This window comes from Pundamilia nyererei, unplaced genomic scaffold, assembly GCF_000239375.1.
Source record: "Pundamilia nyererei isolate P.nyererei 1_Seehausen unplaced genomic scaffold, PunNye1.0 scaffold00001, whole genome shotgun sequence".
In the NCBI taxonomy this organism is placed as follows: domain Eukaryota; kingdom Metazoa; phylum Chordata; class Actinopteri; order Cichliformes; family Cichlidae; genus Pundamilia; species Pundamilia nyererei.
Genome location: NW_005187402.1, coordinates 10,111,029 through 10,134,753, shown reverse-complemented (window position 1 = coordinate 10,134,753; position 23,725 = coordinate 10,111,029). Strand labels below are relative to the sequence as shown.

Here is a 23,725-nt window from a genome sequence, read left to right as displayed (position 1 = left end):
AAAGAGTTGCAGGTAGCAGAGGAGGAGATAAATTAGCACTGCGTTTCACTCTTTATTACCAGCTGAAATGAAGCCATTGCTCTCGCAAAGGTCCAAGATTTAACACATTCAGGTGAGAGGGCTTTAACATCTTATTCAGCAGCCTTGTTTTCACCTTATTTTCACCTCCTTTCAAGATTAAATACCTTCCTGACTGCAAGCACCAACAGAAATGTGCAAACGTCTTGCATGTTTCTTTTTATTCATTTTAATAAATCTTTTTCAGAAAAATGTCACATATTCAGTCTCAGGTGTGAATATTCTGGCATCTTCCTTTTATACTTAACGGTGATATAAAAAATATATATTACTTGTTCTGTGGAATTGGATTTCACTTTTTTGCTGGTTTTTAGCCACCAAACAGCTTTTTTTCACAGCACAGCAATAGAGATCAGACAGGAAAGCAGGAAGAGAGCAAGGGGGAATGACACACAGTTTTTTTCCATTATTTCTCAATAAATCCACAAAACAGTAGCTTCTACTTTCATTTGAAGGAAGTTCTTTTCTGGTGTAAACTGCTTAACCTCACCTGAACGACCTCCTTTGACATGATGCTGGCATTAGGACATACTGTGTTTATCTTCTATTTTACTACACCACATGTTCAAACATGCAGATGTCCTTTTTTTACATCAGCGAAGGGCTGGAAAAACCTGATACAGGCAGGAGCGTGGACATACTTTGCAGCTTGTGACACTAGTCTTAGGAAAAATACCACGTGTGGGGGTGACACATTGTTAGAAACGTGTAAGTGGACAGGAACAGAAAGGTGGTACATCGGGAGCAGGCCACTCCTTTCTTGACTCAAGAACTCCTTCCCTTTTTTTATTTCTGCTCTTTTAGCATCATGGGGTTCAGTGGGAAATATGAGCTTGAGAGTCAAGAGAATTATGAGGATTTTCTGGAAGTAGTTGGTATGAGGATACTTCTTTTTTTTTAAGCCACAAATGAACTAATGTCAGGCATCATTTGTTTACACTTTGTTGGACTTCTTGCTCTGGGATATAACCCGCTTGTTCACAGGTCTTCAAAATGCCAAGACAGACCACAAGGCGGTGACTGAAGTGGTGCAAGACGGGAATAACTTCACCTGGACACAAACCATCCCGAACTGGACCTGGTCCAATACATTTATTGTTGGTCAAGAATGTGAGCTGACGACGATGACAGGATCCAAATTCAAGGTGAGGAACTAAAATGCACAGAGGAAACTTAGGATTTGCAGCTGACAGTGTTCACAACTTTTAATGAAACCTTCATGTAACCAAAGCTCCACAATATTTTTCTTAAGGCGCCTGTAACTATGGAAGGCAACAAGATTTCATGTCAGTTCCCTCAGTACCTCTTCACAGCAGAGATCGTTGATGACAAGCTAGTAATGGTAGGAGAAGAAGCCACTTATTCACTACACTTTTTGAATGAGATTAATAATCCCTTAGATAAATCCATTTGCTCTTTTAATACCAGATTATCTTTAATCCTCTTTTTTTTCCTTTTTTGCGTATGCAGACTTGCGTAACTCCAGGAGAGAAGGGTGTAACCTTCAAAAGAATCAACAAGAGGATCTAACACCGCGAGACTCAACACGCTTGGATGGAAAAGAGGCTGCAGAAGGTGAAGCATGACAGTGCCTGTTAAATGGGCCGAGGAAGAGCGTCGCTGGGCCTCGCGGCTCTGAAACTTAGGCCCAACACAGCAGAAGTGGCCAAACAACATTATGTACTGTATTTTTAAACAGTGTTCATTTTTGATCCAATGAACATCTCCCATTTTACCTTCAAAGTGCTAATGATCTGCCACTGTGCTCTGATTTTGAAAGTCAACATATTTTCCATCCACTTCCTTTATGTGTTGTTTTACAGCCTTTTTTTTTACTTGTATGTCTCATTCATGTGAAATCATAAGCAGTGATCTCTTACATGGTTTAGACTGAATGATTTTTTTCATGATTATTAAACTATGATTTGAATAACTAACAGAATACTTGGTCAGTTTTTAGTCAGTCTTTTTGACTGCTCTGTCCTCTGTCTTCTTGTGATGTGAAGAACAGCATGGGCTGAACTCACACTGACATAAAGGCCTTTATTATTACGACCATTAAAGTCACACTTTACCCTTTGATTCTAACGCTGCAAGCACACAGCGACCTTAAGGTGTTGTTATTTGGTCTCTTACTCTGTTCAAACTTGCGAGACCTTGTTCCGTAATTACAGAGCGTCCTGTGAAAGATCACCATTCTCATCTTTCTTTACCAGTGAATGAAACTCGCTTACGCAGTGCAATCTTCCACAGCTGGTCTCAAAGAACAGAAGTAAAACCACATCTGCTGACAGAGAGAGGAAAATGAGTCTTTTGCTCATATTACACCACAGTCTGTGCATCTGATGCTTTTTCAGTTTCCCTTCCTTTCAAAACATGTTATCTTTTTTTATGCATTAACACATAAAGCACTTCTTTTAGCTTATGATATGAATCGTCAGGCTGAAATCCACAGTACACCTTAACAAAGGCATAAACAAGCGGTACAATAATTTTAATAACTTCCTGTGTCTTTTATTATCTTCATATTTTCCCTGAAACTTGACGGTGATACCACAGAGCTGATGCGCTGATGAACAAGATAAACCGCGGAAGAACTTCTGCAGCATCAGTTTTTAAAGTGCAAAGTTTCCTGTCAGTTTCATCACTTCCTTTTTGTGTCGAAATGATTCTTGAACTCAAAGTCAACTTCTCTTTTACTCTCTTTATTTTATACTGTAATAAACTCAGTTAAGCAGAAAAGCAAATTCAAAGCAAATTCAATGCCAGTTTAACAAATGGGAAAATATATTTCTGTGCACATTTGATACATGAAAACCCGAGGAGGGACAGATATCATAAATACAACCCCATACACATCTGTGCAAAATAAACCTGCTAGTAAAGATTGCTTCAGGTGGATCTTTAATCTTTTTTGTAGTTTGTGGTGTTTTGATTCATCAAAACTATTAATTAACCATTGACGTGGGACATTAAGTATTTACATCTGTGCTTCTCCCCATCCCATTAGGTTTTAGTGGGATGATGAGAGGTAACTGATGCTACATCTCCTCTTCCAGTTCTGCCTTGAAATTATAGACCTTGTACATTATGTTTTCCAAAATAAATGGTTTTTTTTAGTCATAGATAAAGGACCGAGTCCAATTCTAAAACCTCTAGGGAGAGGAAAGACTGAAACAGCACAGTTTAGTAGTGAGAAAAATCCCGATTGTTCGGTTATTGCACGTCTAGTCCATCCGATTCACCCTCAGCATGTGGTTTTGTGGCTGTTGGTTTTAATATGACTTTTGTGCTCGACACTCCAGGCTACAGGTGCGTTTCTCTAATCTCACCACTAGGAGGTGCCCTATTTCTTCATAAAAACAAGAGTTTGGCTTTTAAATCAATTTCTCGGCGTAGAGTAAAAAAGATTTCAATCTTTGCAAGAGAAAAAAAATTTCAGTCTGTTTCGAAACACTATGGGAATTATTTGCCTTAATAATGCAAAAGAAAATAAAAATAAAAAACACACAAAGGAAAGTAAATATAGTTGAAAAAAACTTATCAGTCTTATAAGACTGGGCTGTGTTCACTTGGACAGTGGCAAATGTATAAGAAGTATTTATGCATATATACTTCTAATGCACTTCTATATCAGTGGTACATTTCATCGTGAAAGAGAAAAAACAGAACCTCTGTAATCACCATCTATAATCTGTCAAGTTTTAAGCTAGTGTGTGGTTAAAATCCCGCATATGATGTCATATCATAAGGTTCCTATCATGTAGCTGGGCTTTTTTATTGAGCATGACATCAAACATGTGGGGTTTTTTCTTGTCATGTGTACTTATGTGGAGAGGGGGTGGGAGGTGTATTTGACAGAACACCTGTGCTTCTGAATCAGTGTTTTTAAGTGAGGTTGGATAAAATAAAATGAAATAAAATAATGATACAGGGGGAAATACATGATACATTATATAAAACTGTCCAATGGATCCTTACTGTATTAATCAGACAATGAACCCACTAAAGTAAGCACTGGATATTTTAAACTATATCTAGCACTCCCCTGCTGTACCAAGACAAAAATATCCATTGTATTAAATAAGTAGCACCCAAATTAACCTTTATAAACAAAACATTTCTAGCCATGTGTTAGATGTAATTACAGTAGAAGCCCTTCAATAACACTGATTAAATGTTGCATTGTGACATGAGGTGAGCAGCTTTCTCTGCATCCCCCTCCTCACCCAACCCCTTTTCTCCTTTTCTCCTGAGGACACATTCAAAGGAAGCTGGGAGCTTTCTTCTGTAGCTCTGCATACAAAAGCCTACAGGAAAATGATCCATTAACAAACTGACGCCTGGAGCACCACCCTCTCCCTCCCCTCACCCACACCTCTACAGATGAGCCCTGAAGACTGAAGATCTGGAAAATTCCTCACAGTGGTATCATGTTTATTTGTTTGTTGGTTCTTTAGGATTCTGTAACTGAAAGTTTTTAAATATTTGCAAGCAAACATGATTAGACAACAACGTTCCAGATTTTCTCAGTTCCACAGTAAGATAAATATGCCACTGTGCTGCAGGGAACAAAGCTAAGGCTCAGCGGTCTCTAAGAGTTCACTATTGTGTGTGCGCGACATGAGGGTGGTCGGTTTGCAAGCATTATACAACAGGATAATGTCTTGTTTGTCAGAGAGAGCCCCATCACTGAATAGGTTTCTATATGTCAAAATGCCACACAGCATAGAAAGCACTGATGGAGCTGCGGAGGTGGACGGCAGGAGCAGAAGAGAGGCTTAACTTGTTCATCAGCACGCTGATTAGTGATGCTCCTTTACTACCCCACCAGTGGTTACAGTGTGGGACTGACTGATTAAATTGTCAGTGCTGGAAGAGTATGCACATGCTAGTCTGCATTCATGCATAATCAGACAAGAATTACTGTCTGGTACTTTTAGTTCTGCATTTAGCCTCAAAAAGATCTAAACACAGCTGCCAAGTATTTTTATTATTTTAAAGCAGAAATGATTAGAACACGAGTAACAGCACTTAAATAAATGTATTTAAACTGCTCCACTTAACGCAGGGCAGGTTTAATGAATGGTGTGCTGCAGTGACAGTATGTGGTCACAGCTGGAGGGCTGTGTGTAAAACCTGCAGGAGTTGTTACATTGTCTTCTCTCTAAGACAAAGTAACAGTGGGAACCGTGTGCACCCGAAAAGCTGCAGGCACTCGAGAAGAAACACACCTTTCACACACTCACTTCAGTCTTTTGTGTTTATTTTTTTCATGGCACTTTATGATAAAAACAGATCATTTTATCATTCAGTGTCACATAAACCAAGGCTACAAAAGAATATAAAAATACAAGTTGGATGTTTGTGGTGTCATTTTTACTATCACATTAGACGAGGGTTGTTTGGTGTGACTGGCATCAGCATTTCTTATGGAAAAAAAGAAAAGCAAAAAAAGCATGATTAAACTGGCTAAAAGACAAATGCATTCGGTAAGATCTATCACTTCCAAGCCTGATGCTGCAATATGCAACATATTCATTGTGTTCAGAACCCGCCGCCCCCCTCTAGGGGAGATCCAACTTACAGCAAGTCAAGTCACAATTATAAAAAAATTTTTAAAACTTATATAAGTTATAAAAGATGAACCAGTGGTAAACATGAGACAGTGATGGCTGTGGTCACTTTAAACAAACAAACAAAAACAACGTATTGCACCTTTGACACCTCAATGAGAAGTTGCTCTTGAATTATGAGAAAGAGAAAAATTTGCTAAAAAACAAAACAAAAAACTAATTCACACCAACAGCATTCAATGAAAGAATCAGAAAAAGACTGAACTAAAATATAATGAAGACAAATGGAATGCATAAAATACAACAAAACTGTACACAGAGTTAGAAAACATAAAGGCATAGTATCATGGTTTATATCACTGAAACACATCAACAAGTCCTTTTGGTGGATGCAGGATTATATTAATCTGGGTAATGCTGTTTCAGGGAGCTTCATGTAGTGTTGTCTAACAAATATCTGTACATGTCTGTGAGCCTGACAACTGCTCAGGACAAGGCACGGACATGAGGAGGCTGCCCAACGTGCACAACTAACACCAGAATGAAGTGAAAAGTCGGGACATTTAAACGATAGGCAATTCAAGGTTCAAGAAATTCCAAGTAGCATATCTGAGTTTACACTTCTTCCAGAAAGACATCAGTTTTCTACAAAGCTGAGAAGACACTATCAGTTCAGTCAAGAGCTGGAACAATGAACAGATTCACTGATGTGTACTTTAAATGTTTCCTGACTCCAGCCTGCTTTTCTTTGCCATATATAACTGCAGATTTTCTATATTTAAGTAGAGTTTTTAAAAAAAGTATGAATACAATTAATATCATTAATGTTTTTAAGCGATTTCAGAAATATCACACAGTTACTCAACCTAAAACCCAAATTGATGATTTGCAGCCCTAAAAATATAGTAAAAAAAAAAAAAGATCCCGAAAATTGGAGTCGGCAAAGTTACAGTATCACTATGATACCAGCCGGCACTGGGAAGACGGAAGAAATGTGGAACAATTAGAAACAACAGGCTGCAGATACTGGTGTGTCAAACAAGCGACCGCGGGCTTATTGAGCCATGTAGCAGACTATTTCATGCATTCAGTTACTGAGTTGTACACAGTATGGTCCAGTGATGAATAAGGGGAGTATAACAGCCCCCGCAGATGCTGAATTAGCATCCACTTTAAAGCATAAGCACAGAATAATGAAGGAAAGGCTGCTAGCTTCAGCCTTAAAACCTGAGCCTGTTTCTATGAACAGTTACAAAAAAAAAACAAAAAACTAACTGACCAACGGTGGATTTCTAAGCTGGCAAAAAACTACATAATATCAAAAATGAATATTTAAAAAAAAAAAGTCATAAATAAAAGCTATGACATGTTTCAATGGCATCATATTCAAGTATAATCTTGTTAAAGTCCCTGATACTTAGTGGTTCATGTAAACATTTGAGTCATTAACACAGACACAGAACCAACAGTTCAGAAGGCAGCAGCAATTCATATGTACAACACACACCAGCGTTGTGTCTCCTTCACCATGCTGGTCCAGTCACATCAGTTTGTCTTTTAATTCTTTGAGTGGTGCTGGAGAAATTAAAACTTTAGCATGACAAAGCCTGCAGCTTTAACAGAGCCACACGTTCACCTGCATGCGTGAGGGCTCAGCCACAAGGCTCGACTTTGGAGGTGAGAGAGAAAAAAGATGACGAGGGAGGCGGGGATAAAAATAGCGCACGCCTGATCGAGCTGCGGACTTCACCTGCTGCGCACAGAATAATGACTTCTTCGTCCCCTCTGAGGTCTTATGTTGTGAGGAATTCTCAGAGAAGCCCTTCAGCTCATTAGATCAATGTTCAATGACGTGCAGGAGACACAAGTAAAATTTCCACTGACATACAGTCTCTTTGTGCTCTGCCACGTCAGCAACAAGCCTCCATTTCTTTCATCTATCTGAAATGGTGGCTTAAAAAACAAAAAACAATATCAGCCAAATTTTCTCTATAACATGTTCAATTTTTGGGATTAGTAATTAAAAAAACAAAAAATAAAACGTCAAGCAGCAAGATATGCTTATCACATACTTTGTCTTCTGTGCACTTCTAAAATTGGCTCAGCTATCACAACTGAGAACAGGCACTGAATGAGGTGGGTGTTGGATCACACGGCTGCTTTCATCTCATTCACAGTGATGACAGTCTCAAAATAACACAGATTTATAAAGTCAGCTCGGAATATAGGGATAAGAATTTCACAGCGCCTCAGTATTTCATGAGGCAGAGGAGCATTTGTCATGTCAGTGTGATGACTTCCACTGGATCTTTCTTGCTTTTGGACCTCTGTTTGCGTCTGAGGCGTCTCTGTGAGAGGGACGAGGGAGCTGGGCAAGCTGAAGCTGTTGCGGTGGCGACGGAGAGAGAGAGGAGGTCTGTAAGTGGGTGTTTGGGGATCTGGAGGTCTCTATCAGCGGACTCCCGTGGGGGTTTGCGTTCCCTCTCCGTCTCCTGGCGTCACCTGTCAAAGCAGCCGGCTGTGAACGTGTGATGAGCCCCTAGGTAGCTCCCACTGTAAGCCATGCTCAGACAATGTCGCGGCTCTCCAGCAAGGGCCATCTGCACAGAAATGGGGCCCTGGAGCGGCAGCCCACGAGTCCCCGGTTGGAGACCTGAGGTTAGGCTTGGGTAGGAGGGGAACACCCCCGCAGGAGTGATGGAGGCAGCCCCAGCTAGAAGACCCATCCTGTGACTCTGAAGAAAGTCCTGAGACATGTTTACCACAGACCCCAAAGCCTGGGACTCAGCTAGTGCCTGCAGCTGGGACAGGGATGGGGAATGCTGAGAAATGTGTGGAAAGCTATCTGGCTGAAAGAGCAGCTGTGGTGTGGAGGTGGTGGAGGAGGCTGGTCTCTGGATGGCTGACACTGGAGAGAGGTGAGAGGTCTGCGGCTGGGACTGCAGAGAGGAGGGCCGGTGAGGAGGTGTGGATTTGGCTTTATTGGCCTCCTTCACATCGTTGTCATGAGCACTAAAAGGGAAAGGCACATATTTCAGTTGTTATCACACCTCCTGCAAAAATGAAATAAATCAAGAAATGTGTGGGTTTGTGCGTCCCTTACAGCAACATCAGCTCAATGCACTGGGTGAGGTGGTCCCATGTGTACCCTGTTAGTAAATGCAAAGCAGTTGTCCAACTTGGAGAAATCTGAAGGCAAATACGAGATGCTGCCACACACGCAGCAGCAACCTGGGATGGCCTGAAACTCAGAAAGGCATGGTCTGTAAAAGAGAAAAAAGATCATCACTCTATGTTCAACACCTGTGTGACACATTAAGTAAAGTACAGTTCACTACCGTCTTTTAAACTCACCCTGCAATGAAACCTCCAGGAAGTAGTGTGTGTATTTCTCCATGAAAGCCTTGGTCTTGGAGAGGGAGGACAGTGGCCAGCCATTGTAGAGGTCGCCCTCCTGCACTGAGGCATGGAGGTAGTAGTCAATAAAGTGGGCGGGTGTGGGCATACACAGATTCCAGCCAAAGGTCTCGAGCAGCAGGAGCTCCATTTTGATCAGATCCTTCTTGTTGAGAACTATGTTTAGGCTGCACATGAACCCCAGAGAGTTCAGCTGCTCCAGTTTGGGGACCCGGTCCTCCTTCTCCTCAAATTTGCCTGCAAAGAAACAAAGATGTAGTGAGGGTGGCTATAAAACTTTAGTTACACCTTCAGACTTTAGAGCCATAAAGACAAAAAAAAAATAGAAACATCCAATATTTATTTAACTTATGTAACAGTTTACATATGTATTCAAGGAGGCAACCTCTGTATTGCACTTAGCTTGCAAGTTCTCAAAAATATAAAGCATTACACTAATGCAGAAGACTTTTAGCTATGGTTTTTGTGTTATGGGTAAAGATTTTGAACAAAAAAGTCTTTAACATCTTTAAAAATATATTAAAAAAATTTGTAGGCTTTAATGGATTTATAAAATATGAACCAACTCATTTAAACGGTCATTAGCTGCACCTCTTGTGGTGACAAAAAATGCAATTCATAACTAACATCATCTCATGTACTGACAGAAAAGTAAGTAAGAATGGAAAATGTGAACCAGAATGAGTTGCATCTGGAAAAGGGTGTTTAAAGAATGTTTATTAATTGTTTTCCCTCTTTTTAACAAGATTACCATCATGTGCAGCAGGTTTACGGTTAGCTCTAAAGCAGTTTATTACCTACTAAGAATTTGCAATTAAGTTGGCTACTCCCGAACATCTGGCCATAGAGCAAAGTGATTATACTAATAAGCCCAGGGAGGCTTACAGTGGACCATAAAAGGACTTTCTATGAAAAACACAGTCAGCTCAATCCTCAGTACTTTTGTCCCTTTGTCTCACTCGCAGACATTAGAGAATCGTCATTTTTGGTGAGCCCCCCTCCCTGTCCTAAGACTTCCTGCTTTCCATAGCAACAGCCCTGAGGCCTCTGGGGTCCATGTGACCAATGAAGTGGGGTGTTTATGCCTTTAATCCAAGGGTCCAACAGGCCTCTTCTCAAACATTAAGAATGAGGGCGAGGAGGGGTCGGGTTACACTGATGCATGCAGCTTTTACTACTAACTTTCAATGGAAGTTGCTGGCTCTCAAAATCAGAGCTCAATTTTTTTTTTTATACTGCTTCTAATTATTGGGAAGAAGCCTTGGACATTTAGCTGTGCAATAAGACACTTTAAATTTAAACAAATGGGTTACGGGATGAAACATAATGTAGCTATAAGCAGTTTTTAAACAACTATAAGTCCTCCTGTGGACATACAAAAGTGGATCCTAGCAGATAAATTACACCAAAAATATTGTCAATGATTACAACATAATACTCTGCAACAAATGTTTTCATACTGCTTAGACCTGATAAATAGGAACAGATCAAGTTAATACAGTTTAGTCTAATTGAGAAGCACCTAAGAGAAGCATTCAATAAATAAATGCATACATAAACACATAAATAAATCAGTACTGTATTACAGACAAAGAAACAGAGAAAAGGTTTCTAAACTAGATTTAATATTTCTTTGGCCCTGGCAACAGGACTGCATGTGATCGTGTTGCCAGGGATCATTTGCAAAAAAATACAGTTAACCCAATAGCTTAACAATAAGCCAATATTAATCTGATTAATTAATTAATTTTTTAATTTTGAGGACCACCAGACTTGCCACGTTTATTAAAGCATATTTATGTCTAAATGTCCGATTTGCTCTCTCTTGCTTTCTTTATAAGGATAGAATTTACATAATATAACATTGAGAATAAAAATTTATTTGCAGACATTTCAATAATCAAAAATACATATTTTTCCTGCCTGGAGACAAAATGTTACCCCATTATATCACGCTGGTAGGATTAAAATGTTACACTTCAGCTTGGCGAAAATATGCATTAATCCGGAAACAACGAAAACTCTCTGCAGGAGTAAATCTTCTAATCCAAGACAAGGCCAATGAAACACTGAAAACAGGAGCTTTACTAACCTTTCCCAGCTACAGTTATAAGCAAACAGCAACAATTACCTGATACTGTCATTGTCTTCAACAGACCTCATTTTCATATTTGAGCCCACGTCTAGTAGAGCGTCTTGAGTGTCTTCCTACAAGTATAAATTTTATCACCTATGCTGCAAACCACCATTAAGCAGGGGAAGGAAGAGAGAGGGAATGGGACTGGCAGGCCAACATGCAGGGATGTGGGGGTGAGACAGTAATTAGTAGAGAAGCAGTAATCGTGTCTATCAGGCAGAACAGGAAGCACAAAGAAACAGCGCTGTTTTACAACCACTCAGATTCAGTCCATGGCTCAGTCCACACTTGTCCCATTCTCTCACCCTCATATCCTTTGGATCAGGTCCCCGTCTGCTCCTAGACTGCTATGTCCACACAGACACTGCCATAAAAAGGAATCACTGCCCCCCTATCCCCACATAACCCCAGTCTCTTTGATCCTAAGACACACAAGTCAAGCTCCTTATTGTGTTCTGTGCTTATTCCTTTGGTTTACAACAATGAGTGTCCAAAAATAATCTTCAGTCAAACCTGCCAAACCATAACAAGAGTTTAAACCAGAAACAGGTTTAAGTTAATATCATGGAGATTACAGTGTGTCATTTCAATAAGTGAACACATCATCAAAAAACACAGGATGGTGAATAAATTCACTTTATTCACCCACCCACTCCTCTCCTGCAGTCTGACAGCATCTGAATATAGCAACTTAGTGTCTGAAAGGCCATCCTCGTCATTTACACTTCATATTCAACAAGTCTGAACTACATGCAATCACAGTAACAGATAGGCATGATCAAGATTAGCACATTTCATGCTTCTCTGCGTGCCTCAGCTCACTAGAGAATAACCCTTAACAGCCATAACGTATACATAATAAGAGTGTCTCTCACCAACTCGGTTTCTGATTTGCAATAAGATTAAGACATTCTTGTATGATGCATTGCTGCCATTCCCAGTACACGAGAGCATGTTTCAAGAGGCTGTGTGAGGAAGGGTTCGACTGTCTAAGCTAAACACATACTGTGATACTGTGCTTAGTGGCGATGACAGAGTCCTCCTCTTGAACAAAAAAGTTTAATTATACTTCACTAGATTTGACACACACTTGCAGCAGCAAGTCTTTTTCATGTGTGGCGAATACAGTGTAACATAGCTCTCTCTCCATCACAGACATGGGTGGGTCTGAGGAATCTTGTTCTGAATGACAGAAAGCCTGCACCATGACAGAAAGATGAAATCAGAAAGCCTACAACTAAGAGTACAAGTAGCTCCTGGTTCTATTAATTCTGAAGTACAATAAATCAGACCAGTTACCATTTGGAAATGTTACCTAAAAGAGCACTAAAAATGTAACTATACATTATCCAGCCATCTATTCATAGCTTTTTCTGATTAACTAGCTTTAATTAAGTTAAATATTGAAAAATAGCCAATGGGTTCCTCAAAATTGAAAGATGTTGTTCCCAAATTTCACATTTTTATCCAAACAGCAATCAAAAATGAAAACGTATATAATTTCCTCTAACAGAAGGCTTAAGTCATTTTCACACATACAGTGCGGCCAGGAACTATTTTTGAGATTAACAGGTGGAGCGGTGGTGGATCAGACATTAAACAAACTTCATGTTTCCAGCAGAAACTCTGTGACATCAGAATACCATTTCTAAGATTTCTAGGATCATAGTTTTTGTTCCTCCTACAACGGCACCTAAAATCGAACACTGCTTTCCAGGAGCCAATGGACAAGATGAACTACCGTAAGAAAATTACTTTAGACTAATTTGAGACATTTTTCTTAAAATACTATTTAAATCGTTGATTACTTACCTAAACTGTTGTTACATAAAATTGTTGTTAAATAATAAATATCCAGAGCTAAATAGCATTATAGAGTCATTTCCGTCTGTTTTAAAAAATTAAAAACAAAATCAAATGTGCAAAACCGTATATAGCACTACACTGTTAAATCCACAAGTGTACACAAACCAGTACTAATGATACATACAATCATACAAGTACTAATCACAGTGTTTGGCTTTGTAAATTGTATCATATCTACTCACTGCTATTTTATTGGGATAACAGTGTGCCGTTTCACTGTTGCCAGTATGAAAGAGATGATGCATTCCTCTCCTGTGAGTTCAGCTCACCTGGAATGCAGACGGCAACATGATTGTATCTCAAGTCAGTAAGGAGTATAGAGTGACACTCCAAGGGTTTTATTTAAAAGCTTTCTTTTTCATCTAAACCATGTACTTCTCCATACAGAGCAACTACAAGACACCTATTATTTCTCACAGAACACACTGGTGATAATAATGATGAGAAAATGTGGAGCAAGTTGTTAAAAATATTCAGACTTAATGATGTGTGTCACAGGTTAAGGTTAGGAAGAGGTAAGACCAGGATGCAAGGCTTCCTCCCAGGTGTGTCATTTGAAAAATGGGAGTTGGGGGTGGAGATGGAAAGCAGTTTAGAGTGATAGGGGCTGTTAGAAAACCTGATAGTTGTACTCTCACATACACAGGACTCATTTTCTGTTTCACTCCATTTTGCTGACAATGTGCAACTCTACCAGTTTTTGATCAGCCTTCAAACTTTCTTCACCTGGTAGTTCTCCACCACATCTAAAACTATTAAAGCATCTTTCCAGATTTCTTGGTGAAAATCTAAATATATATTTGAAAAAGGACACATTAAACCAGAAGCCCTGAATGACAAAAAAAAAAAAAAAGACTTTATACACAACAAAGCTTCAGATAAATCGACCAACAGCCCTGTGGTACATGTGAATGACTTCCCAAACAGGATTTCTTACTGCTATCAATTAATGCTGATAATCTCTCATAAATAAAGCTCACCCTGCTTTCTCTCTTCAACTTGACAGCCATGAAGGAATTTCCCCTGTTCTTTAAACACAATGTATTTGTCGGTTCATCTTTCATTGGCAGGGAAAAATTGGTCACAGCTCCATCACAGAACCTCTGTGTTGACACCCCAGGTTCTGCCAGCTCTTACAATGTAGGCCTGGGCCGACCCCTGACCCCTGATGCTGAATGGTTGGGTGAGCGGGGAGAAACTGAGAAGACTCAGTCGTGCGTGTGCGTGTGTGTGTGTGTGTGTGTGTGTGTGTGTGTGTGTGTGTGTGTGTGTGAGAGAGATTGTGTGGGGGGGATTCAGAGACTGACTGTGTGAAATGCCATGCAGTATGTGTGGTGACACAGGTAGTTCGTGGGGAGTTTCAGGCATTGCACAACAAAACACAAAATTCGACTAAATATTGACATTTGCCTGCAGTTGGGGGTTATAATTATAAAAAAAGATCTCAAACAAAAAGATGAACTGCCACATCTGTTTATGGATATTTTTAATAACATTTTCAAGAAAACTTGTGGAACCGTTCAATCAGAATCACATATTTGGACAGAGAGGGAAGTGGGTCCCCTATTAATCAACATTTTAGGGTACCCCACAGAGTGGTTCAGTTCTAACATGTCCCATTTTGCAGGCTACCACCTCTCCCTCCCTTTCTACCCTGTTTAACATCAGCAGTCAACCTGCCTTTGAAGTACCGCTCCACTCATTTCCCAACCCCCTCGGGGATGTGGGAGTGCTTTTTACTGGCTATCCTGTCCCAGGACTGGCTCTCTCTGCCCGACCCTGACAAGGTGAGAGAACGAGGAGGAAACAGAGCCAGCAGCAGCAGAAGGTAAAGGGACATTACCAGAACAAGCCAGTTTTATGTCTGTGTGTTGGTGGTAGTAGTGGCAGCCTTTTAATGGCAAACTCTGAAATGGATCAGACATGAATGTGGATTTTAATGAGGTGACCACAAGAAAGGACTCGGTGGGTTTATCACAAGGTTGCCACAGCAACCATGTCCTCTTTTAGTGACATTAGCTTACGGCAAATCTCTACCATACACACACACAAACACACGCCTGCACACACACAACAGCCTGCACACACAACAACCTCCACCCCTTGGAGTGTGCTCCCCTCCCCCTCTATGGGAAGGGTCTGGCTGGCTGGCTGGCTGGCCTGCTTGCATTGACTGGCTTTTGTTTGAGGCCTGACTCGGAGAGCATATGGCAGGTGCCCCTCGGCACACAGTTCCTCCCCACCCCCGGGCTCCGACGCCTATGTAAGTGCACGCTGTAGTCTCTTTAGTTGTGCCATTTCACAGGATGCTCTTTTCTTGTAGAATCAGAATCAGAAGACTTTATTTATCCCCAAGGGGCAATTAACAAACAACAGAGCAGCATAACGTTGAAGATAAGGACAATAAGAACAGGCAATAAGAGTTGTAGGGCTCATGGAACAAAATATATGAAAAACCACCTTCAGCGAGAGCTTGTAACTGAGATTCACTCAGGAGAGTTCACCTGTCCTGATCAGAAAAAAAATGTCAACAAGACTGATGTATCACTGCAGGACTTCAACACAACAGATACTTAATTCTGAGGGAATATATTGGCTTTCTTCTCAAAATAAAAATCAGCAGTCAATAAACCTCATTTCCACTTACTCTGTTTATAAAAAAACTGACCATAACCTTACTACCACAAATGAAGAGGAGCTCATCCTTGCGCAAACACAAGCACTCACAAGTTCCCACAGATATAATGGAGAAACAGGATTAGGCAGTGACTGCTGAGAAGTATGAAAGAGGTACTGATTAATTAACAGAGTTTGAAAGCCAGGAGAGTTTAAAGAAAGACAATGTATGTGCCTGTCAAAGCCAGTCAGTGAGACCTGGGGAGGTTGTTCAATAACTAGGCCAGATTCCAAGGCACAGATGAAAACCCGAGACAACTTTGATTGAAATGCACTTTCAAGCCCTCATCAATCATGACAGAGACTCCCTCAAGTCCTGGAGGAGTGAGAACAGAGAGGAGAGCAAGAGAAAGCCTTAGTATCTGAAAGCCACAATCAAAAGATTTTTTTTTTTAATTGATTAATTATTAGTGATTAGAAGGATAACCTCTTTCCAGGTTGAGTTGATAATAATTATATCACTAAATTAACAAACTCACAAAGCTATTCTTGGATTCTCAGGAGATTGATTTAAAAAAAAAAACAAAAAAAACCTCTTTCAAGTCTTATATTCAAATTTATCACACCACAGAGACTTCTGATTGCAAAAGCGGCATGTATGCGACTCCATACACACACACACACACACACACACACACACACACACACAAAAACTGAGCCCTCCCAAGTGAACGGGCCCTGTTCCAGACTCTTACTCTGACAGCATCATTAGTCTAATTACCCATGATGCCAAGGGCTACATTAACGTACAGAAATCCTCACAGTCTGTTAATCACCAGACAGGCATACAGACACTAATAACTACCACACAACCTACACCCTGAATCTGCACTAGGGGGGAGGGGGGGATGTTGATTAACACACCTGCTTTACACAAAACAAAAAGAAACATTTTTTGACTTCAGAGCAGAAAAGCAAATTGTTACTAATCAAACTAAACCACTACTTCACTCACTTTTGCAGAAACAAAGACAACTTGAAAATCGATGCAACTACAACCAAAGCATTCACATCTGTGCACACTGATGCATTTTTAATAAGTTTGGAAGAACAAAGGAATTCTGTGATGGAAAACATCACTCTATTAGCAGGCTCAAATCACAGCTGGATTTGGTCTTTGTAAGTGTTTGCTGACAATAAGAAAGCACACAATATCTCCATATTTTCTCTGCTGATCACAGCAGAAAATTGCCATTAGAGAGTGAACAACTAATGGTAGTAAATTAGATTTGTATTGGGATGTTGGGTAAGCTGGAATTTGCAATCAATTAAATGAGTTTTGTTTTTGTTTTTTTTAAACAAAATGTTTTGCAGCTTTAATTAGAGGACATTTTAACCTCAGAAAGTGCAACACCAGTTCATCTCAGGCTCAAACTGAAGTAGCCACTCAGATCATATTACAACTAGCATCAAAGACAGAGATAAAGTTCTGCAGGCATGATCATAATCCCAACGGTTTCTCAAAAACAATGGAACCATCATGCTGTCACATTGGAAACCTGGTTTTATCTTAAACCAACACAGTGAACAGTAAACTGTCAATACGGTTCAGTTAGAAGGTGGAGCTGGAAGGGGAAAAAGCATCTCTAGAGTGTAACTCAAAATAGCTTAGTTGCAGGAAGTGTTTCACCTTTGTGCCATCTGTGCACAAACCACAGTCAAAGCATTTCTTTTAGCACAACAGACTCACAGTGCAACCATTGTGTAGTTACAAGATGACATATAACACTTTTTAAGATGAAAACATAAACCTTAACCTGAGTAAAGGTTCCTATCAGATTAAAGCTTAAGAAAACCATTTAGAACATCAATTAAAACTTTCATCTACAAAAAAAAAAAAAGAGTTTTAAGAAAGAAAATCACCTTCATGCTTCTTAATATGTTCATATGGTCCTTTTTATGTTAGAAGACACAAGCGAAAAAGCACCACGACCAAGCGTTTTGGGTTTTTTTACATTTACTGCTCTAAAACACAGAGTATCAAAAAACACAGATCCAAACAGCCATGGCTTCATAAATAAACTAATTCCAATCAACTTGAAGAGTGGGGCTAACTTGTGAAAGATAGAGAAACCTTGTTCTCCAACACGAACAGCAGCCCATTTATTACCTGTGTGATAACACGTTCAGCTATCAAGAGGTGTGAAATTACCTCTAATCCATTTAAAAGCATGATGGGATTATTTTGAGATTACATGTAAGGATTTTATCAAGGAAAATATTTTTTAAATGCCTGGAATATAGAAAAAGCATGGGGCAAGTTTTGAGAAAATAAAAAGCTGATTCTGAACTTACTAGCTAGCAGCAGACAGGACAGAGCAATGACGTAAAGCTGCCTGACAGCCACGTCATAGTGGTCCATGAACAAGTCCAGCAGGTAGACTGCCAAGTGACGTGCTGTAGGACATAGCTGGTAGCGATTACTCAGGATGGCCAACAAGTCTGCAAAGTACCGTCGCATGCCAATCTGGGGAGAATGGGCCCGGTAGGCCGGCAACTTCAGCTCCTGAAGAGAGAAAAGATAACAGGGATGTTAATGACGGGGTGTAAGAGGAACAGGGTGGGCAGGAAGCAGTGATGAAAAAGCATGGGGGTCAAAAAGAATATGCATTATAATGGTGAGCCATGCTGACTAGATTCACTACTGTCAGGAGAGTGGTGGGTATGATACTCATATTAAGAAAGGAAATTATTTTTATACCAAAAACTCTTGATTATGATTCAACCCTGGATCCGTTTCATTGAATTCACCATTGCAGCAGAAAACTGGAGCTAATCTGGGTCATTGCAGGGGTCTCTGAACAAAGGGGTGAGGGTTTGTGTGTGATGAGTTGTGTATGTGGTATGGGGAGGGAAGGGGAGGGCCTCCAGTGGAGGTTGAGTGGTAGATAGGATTAGGTTTCACCCCTAGCCCATCTCCTATTCATGTTCAATTAGCTGCATGTGTTTCAAAGTGGAATGAAGACACTTGGGGGCATTTGCATTGAATCAGCATTGGGTATCTTCCCAATCAGCTACAGAAAACTGGAGAGAGACCAAGTTTCTAGTTTCAAAACCTGCCTCGGAGTAAGAAATAGGAGACATTTGGAACTGCATGTACACAGAACAGCTATTCCCCCTGAATTCATGATACTAATACTCGAATATGTTTTTTTGGATGCATAAAAACAAGGGCTTTGGGATTTGATAAGAGATCAAGGATTGGCAGATTAATCTCTTTAGCGCCAGCAAGGAGTCCTTAAAATAAAGGAAAAATATCCACATTATGTCGGGACTGCTGTTCAAGAATATCCCATAGCTTAGGTTGGATCAAATCGTCCAATCTGACTAGTAATCAGTTGTTATATATCCACAAACCACTGCCTTCCATTCTTGTTTATCATTCTTCCATTAAAATAAATCACAAATTGGAGGGCAGCAGCTAAAAAAAACCTGGCAGATCAGCCAATACTAGTATCAACCGTTTCTCTGAAATGCACTGATGGAAATGTGTACTATTATAGCCGACACGCTGCACAAAAATTATTTGCTGTGAATGCAAAACTTTAAAAAAAAAAGTCTTCAGACTGGCACTTCAGTGGAATTCAAAAATAAGCAGTACCCCCTACCAAATCAACATAGCAACACCAACCCCCGGTGCCATGACCTATCATATCAGCCAGTCCTCCCCAAACTCTGCTCCATCTGTCTGTCTCGGGGTACAAGGGCAGCAGGAGAATGGGGGTGGATGTGAAAAGAAGGGAGGGCTGCTGGAGTCTGCAAGGCTCTGGGGGGGTCTGCGAGGAGTGCAGAGGAGCCTTTGTGGGGGATCCGCACCATAATTAAGGATTCCACAGCTGCCTACTGATTTGCATGTCTGATAATTTGCCACATGCTACACACCACCGCTATCTCCCACATCAGGGCATTATCGCTGCAGCACACATCATTAAGGCTGGATGAGACTGTGGGGGTAAAGGCGCCATGCAGGAAATGTGAAGACCGCGTGAGGGCCTTTTTACGCACGGTTCTGACACTGACTCACCAATCTTTTCCATTACAGGTTTATGGAAATTTACTGTTTCTGAAGACATAAAACAACCAAGCAACTGACAATTATTTTATTTTTGGGGGAAAAAAAAGATTTACTCTAGATTTTAAATGAGTTGTTCTGTTTAGAGAAATGTCAGCTTTCAAGTCATCTAAAAGCAGCATTCTTTTTTCATCTGGCATGGTTAATGATCCATAAGTTAAACAGTCATTTCAGCATAAAAACAGTTTAGTCTTGAGAACAAAATCTGAAATCTTGAGGTCTGTTCAAATTCAAATGAAAGTCTTATGGTCATTTATTACATGTAATCGGGGGATAACAGTGTACCCATGCTTCAATTTGCATTATCTGGTTTAATCCTCTTTATTGTACTATTATTACTTAACTTGATTCTTATCTATTTTTACTACTTAAAACCCAATGTGATTTTCTATGATCTATTGGCTTTCCTATATATCTTTTATTCCCAATATGGCCTAGGTAAAGGAATGATTGTAAAGAAATTCTCAATTTTCTTTGAAACAACTGTAGTGTGTTTCTACATGAAGACATCTAGCGGTATCTGCGATCTTGTGTAGATGACCAAGACTCCTGTGAATTTGGGTAAAAGATTAAAGTCCATGGCAAGAAAAAAATGTATAAAAAAACAACAACACTACAACTGTCTACAAATCAGTCGCCTGATCAAAATAATTTAGAAACTGAGAAAAACCTGATTTGAAACTGTCTAACTCACTGCAGTACAACACAGGCAGGTTTGCACAGCATCCACCAGGTATTCCTGTATTGTAACTTTAGATCATTTAGTGCTGTATATCATACTGTGGTGAAAACAGTTGCTTTAGATTTGACTAGAAACACTTGAGACGGACAGCATGTCTCTCATTGTCACAGATGAGAAAAGAGTGGGCGTGTTGTTTTGTTTCCAGCTCTGCATAAAGACTTTCAGTGTAATTGACAGCTCACTCTGAGTCAGACACTGTCCAGCATGCGTAAACTGATTCAAATGCTATGTAAGCGTGTGACTCATTACATGCAGCTCACAACCATCCGATACGCTACACTCCTCATTCTACACACATTCTTGCGATTTGTGGCACATTTAAGATACCTGATCTTCTAAACCTGAGCTCCATCACTATGAAGATGAAAATGCCAGCAAAGTGACAGATGTCTCCATTAAAGTGACACATGGGGAAGAAATATGATCACGCTCTGAGGTTAATTAAGATGTTCTCAATTAATGAGCCTTAAATCCTCCATGTAATCTAATTTAGACTATGTTTAAATAGACAGCAGGACCGGGTAATTATATTTTCCTCGCAACATTACATCTTGTCGTGGAATATCAATACAGCTCAGGGTCTGATTCAAATGCGTGCCACAACTGCTCAAAAAAAAGAAAAATTACTTTTAACATTTTCTTCTGAAAATCAATAGTAATCACTTGGTCTTTAGAACAAGGCAAAGGGTGCAATTAAAAAACTAAAACTAAACACTTATAATCCATTTGAGTAACAAATTTTGGCAAAGCTGCAGTTGAGAGTTTAACATCAGTGTTTGTTGACTCACTGTTAATCACTTTAATTCACGGATTTGATTAGGCAGAAGTAAAACTGTCAATGTTTGCTGGCGTTTTTCTAGATTTCCTCTGAGCTGGTGATAAAGATAAGCACTGCACTGCAGTGTGTAGCAAGTTTTTTATTTTTATTTTTTTAATTCACAGACACTGGTGATTTTGGCCTCACTGTTTGAAAATGTCAGCTGCAAAAGCCTAGTGCTGTGAGGAGAGGTGGGGGGTTACTGTTTTTAAAGGTGAATTTAAGTTATCCTAAGCGCAAGCAGTCAGAAGAAGGTTGGCAAAATAAAACTTCCTGTTAAAACAGAGCTTAGTTCAGACAAACTCACCTTAATGCGGAGGGACTGATGGATATCTGCAGCTAACTGATCCTTCCACCATTCCAGCTCCCTCTCCATCTTTCCTAGTTTTACCTGCTGAAAGCAAAATCAGACAAAGTTCAGGTACTTGAAGAAAGAAGCAAGGCCAAGCCAGTATAACCACCACACTGAAAGTTGAGACTATTTTTACCACATGAGAGGAAAGAAGGCAAAGCTGAATTTAAGTCTTTCTACAACTGTTCTCTTTAATTTAAAATGTAGGATTAGTAAGCTAGCTGTTTTGTTCTCGTTGACAGTAAAAAATAAATAAATAAATACCCTTTCGAGGAATGCGTTTTTGATAAAGTTTTTAAACACCTTTATCTCGCTGCACAGGTCTATTTCCCCGCATAGGCCATTTTCTGTGTTCGGAAACCTAATGGCTCGGTTAAATGCCCCTTCGACCATGCTGTAGGTCAGTCTCATCAAAGCAGCCTTCCATAAAATCTCATTTTTTAACGTGGTTGTTCATCGCGAAGGAAAATCACCAACCAGTCCTACATTTCAGTTATGACTGAAGGCGATTCTGCACCACGAGACTGCGGCCAAACAGACGGGCTTTAAGTTAACTGTGCCCACCAGGCTCAGAAATACTGAGCTCATCACAAACTCAGATTATTTTTCCGGCAATCAGCAACAAAGAAAACTTTTTCTTTCTTTTTTTAGTCTTGGTAGTTATCGCCTGTTTCACTCACCGCTCCGTCGGGAATGCCCCCCAGACCCCTTTGTCTCAGTCCGACATCCTGAACGACAGAACTCCGCTACGGCTCAACTTTGAGTAAGACCTCTTTTTGTCGGCGAAAAAACAAAGTTAATAACACAAAACAGAGTAGGTGCCACCGTTAAATCCCACCGACAGGCCTTCGAGTTCCCCGTTTCCCCCAAAGTGTTCACACTTTTCCGAGAGAAACCACTGAGCCGTTTTCTCTCCGGTGGCTTCGCTGTTAACAAAGTAGCCTCTTCGGCTCAGCCAGCTGCTACTGTTGGTCTACAGAGCTCGTGCGCTAGACGTGAGGTTCCTCCCCCAGCCTGGGAATTGTAGTCTTTAAAGGTCACCGCTAGAACTACAAACGGCTACAGTTCAGCAGCAAAGAATCTCATTTCATTTATTTAATATACAAAATGTTAACGAATGCATATTATATTATATTATATTATATTATATTAAACATTTACCTATCTTTTAAGACAGAAATCCCAGACAGTATTCCCTTTGAGCAAGAATTCCAGTGATTTTGGAAGTGCTGTTATTGAAGTTGTCTATTTTAATGCTATCAAGTGTGAGAGCTGTTCAGTCCAGTGAAGAAGTATCTGACCCCTTTCTTTCTTTCTTTCTTTCTTTCTTTCTTTCTTTCTTTCTTTCTTTCTTTCTTTCTTTCTTTCTTTCTTTCTTTCTTTCTTTCTTTCTTAATGATCTGAAACATGTAAATATGACAAATATAAAACAATAAGAAATACAGAAATTTGCAAATAATTGTCACAGCACTGTATCCCTGACTCTAAGCTTTTCCCCTGTATCAGTACCAAAAAACACAACAATACACAGGCTTCAACAGCCTTTATAAACTGTTTATCTGGCACAAGATTTATGCTAACAATTATCTTAAACTGCAAGATATAAAGAGCTTGTGTGTGCTTCTTAAAAACATTGGTTGAATGCTTTGAGCTAAATGATCCCCAAGTAAATGCTGGAACCCGGGGAACCACAAAAGCAGTGAAGCAGATACTGTGATACTACTACTACTGTGAGCAGATACATTTCCAGATACTTTCAGTATGGTATCTGTTTGAATTAGTTTAGGGAAAGGAATAGGATAGGGTCTAGCTGAGGAATTGCTTCAGTATATTTGTTTGATAATGACAACAGCCGTTTAAAAGAAGTTAGATATCACACTGACATTCGTTAAGTGCAAACCTGTGTGAGTCCATTTTGCTAAACATCACTCTTGGCTGACTTTGGGGGATTTAAACTCAGCATCTCTGCATGGGAACATGAGGCTCTATAGT

The 23,725-nt window shown here is 39.9% G+C and overlaps 2 protein-coding genes across 3 annotated transcripts; one reads left to right on the top strand and one right to left on the bottom strand.

Annotated features, from left to right (window-relative positions):
• Positions 1-754: 754 nt before the first annotated feature.
• Positions 755-2,013, top strand: LOC102201933 (gastrotropin-like). Its single transcript, XM_005719803.2, has 4 exons — positions 755-953; positions 1,063-1,223; positions 1,331-1,420; positions 1,549-2,013. Exons 1-4 carry the CDS (start codon positions 887-889, stop codon positions 1,606-1,608), a joined length of 378 nt encoding a protein of 125 aa, XP_005719860.1. The 5' UTR covers positions 755-886; the 3' UTR covers positions 1,609-2,013.
• A 3,326-nt stretch (positions 2,014-5,339) lies between these two features.
• On the bottom strand, positions 5,340-22,686 carry ccnjl (cyclin J-like). 2 transcript variants are annotated; one of them, XM_005719801.1, is made up of 6 exons: positions 22,414-22,686; positions 21,689-21,775; positions 18,046-18,256; positions 9,009-9,308; positions 8,758-8,917; positions 5,340-8,666 (listed from the first exon to the last, which is right to left on the bottom strand). In XM_005719801.1, exons 2-6 carry the CDS (start codon positions 21,755-21,757, stop codon positions 8,153-8,155), a joined length of 1,254 nt encoding a protein of 417 aa, XP_005719858.1. In that variant the 5' UTR covers positions 21,758-21,775; positions 22,414-22,686; the 3' UTR covers positions 5,340-8,152. The 2 variants fall into 2 exon arrangements, with proteins under 2 accessions (XP_005719858.1, XP_005719857.1); XM_005719800.1 differs by having other exon boundaries at positions 21,689-21,772.
• Positions 22,687-23,725: the final 1,039 nt, after the last annotated feature.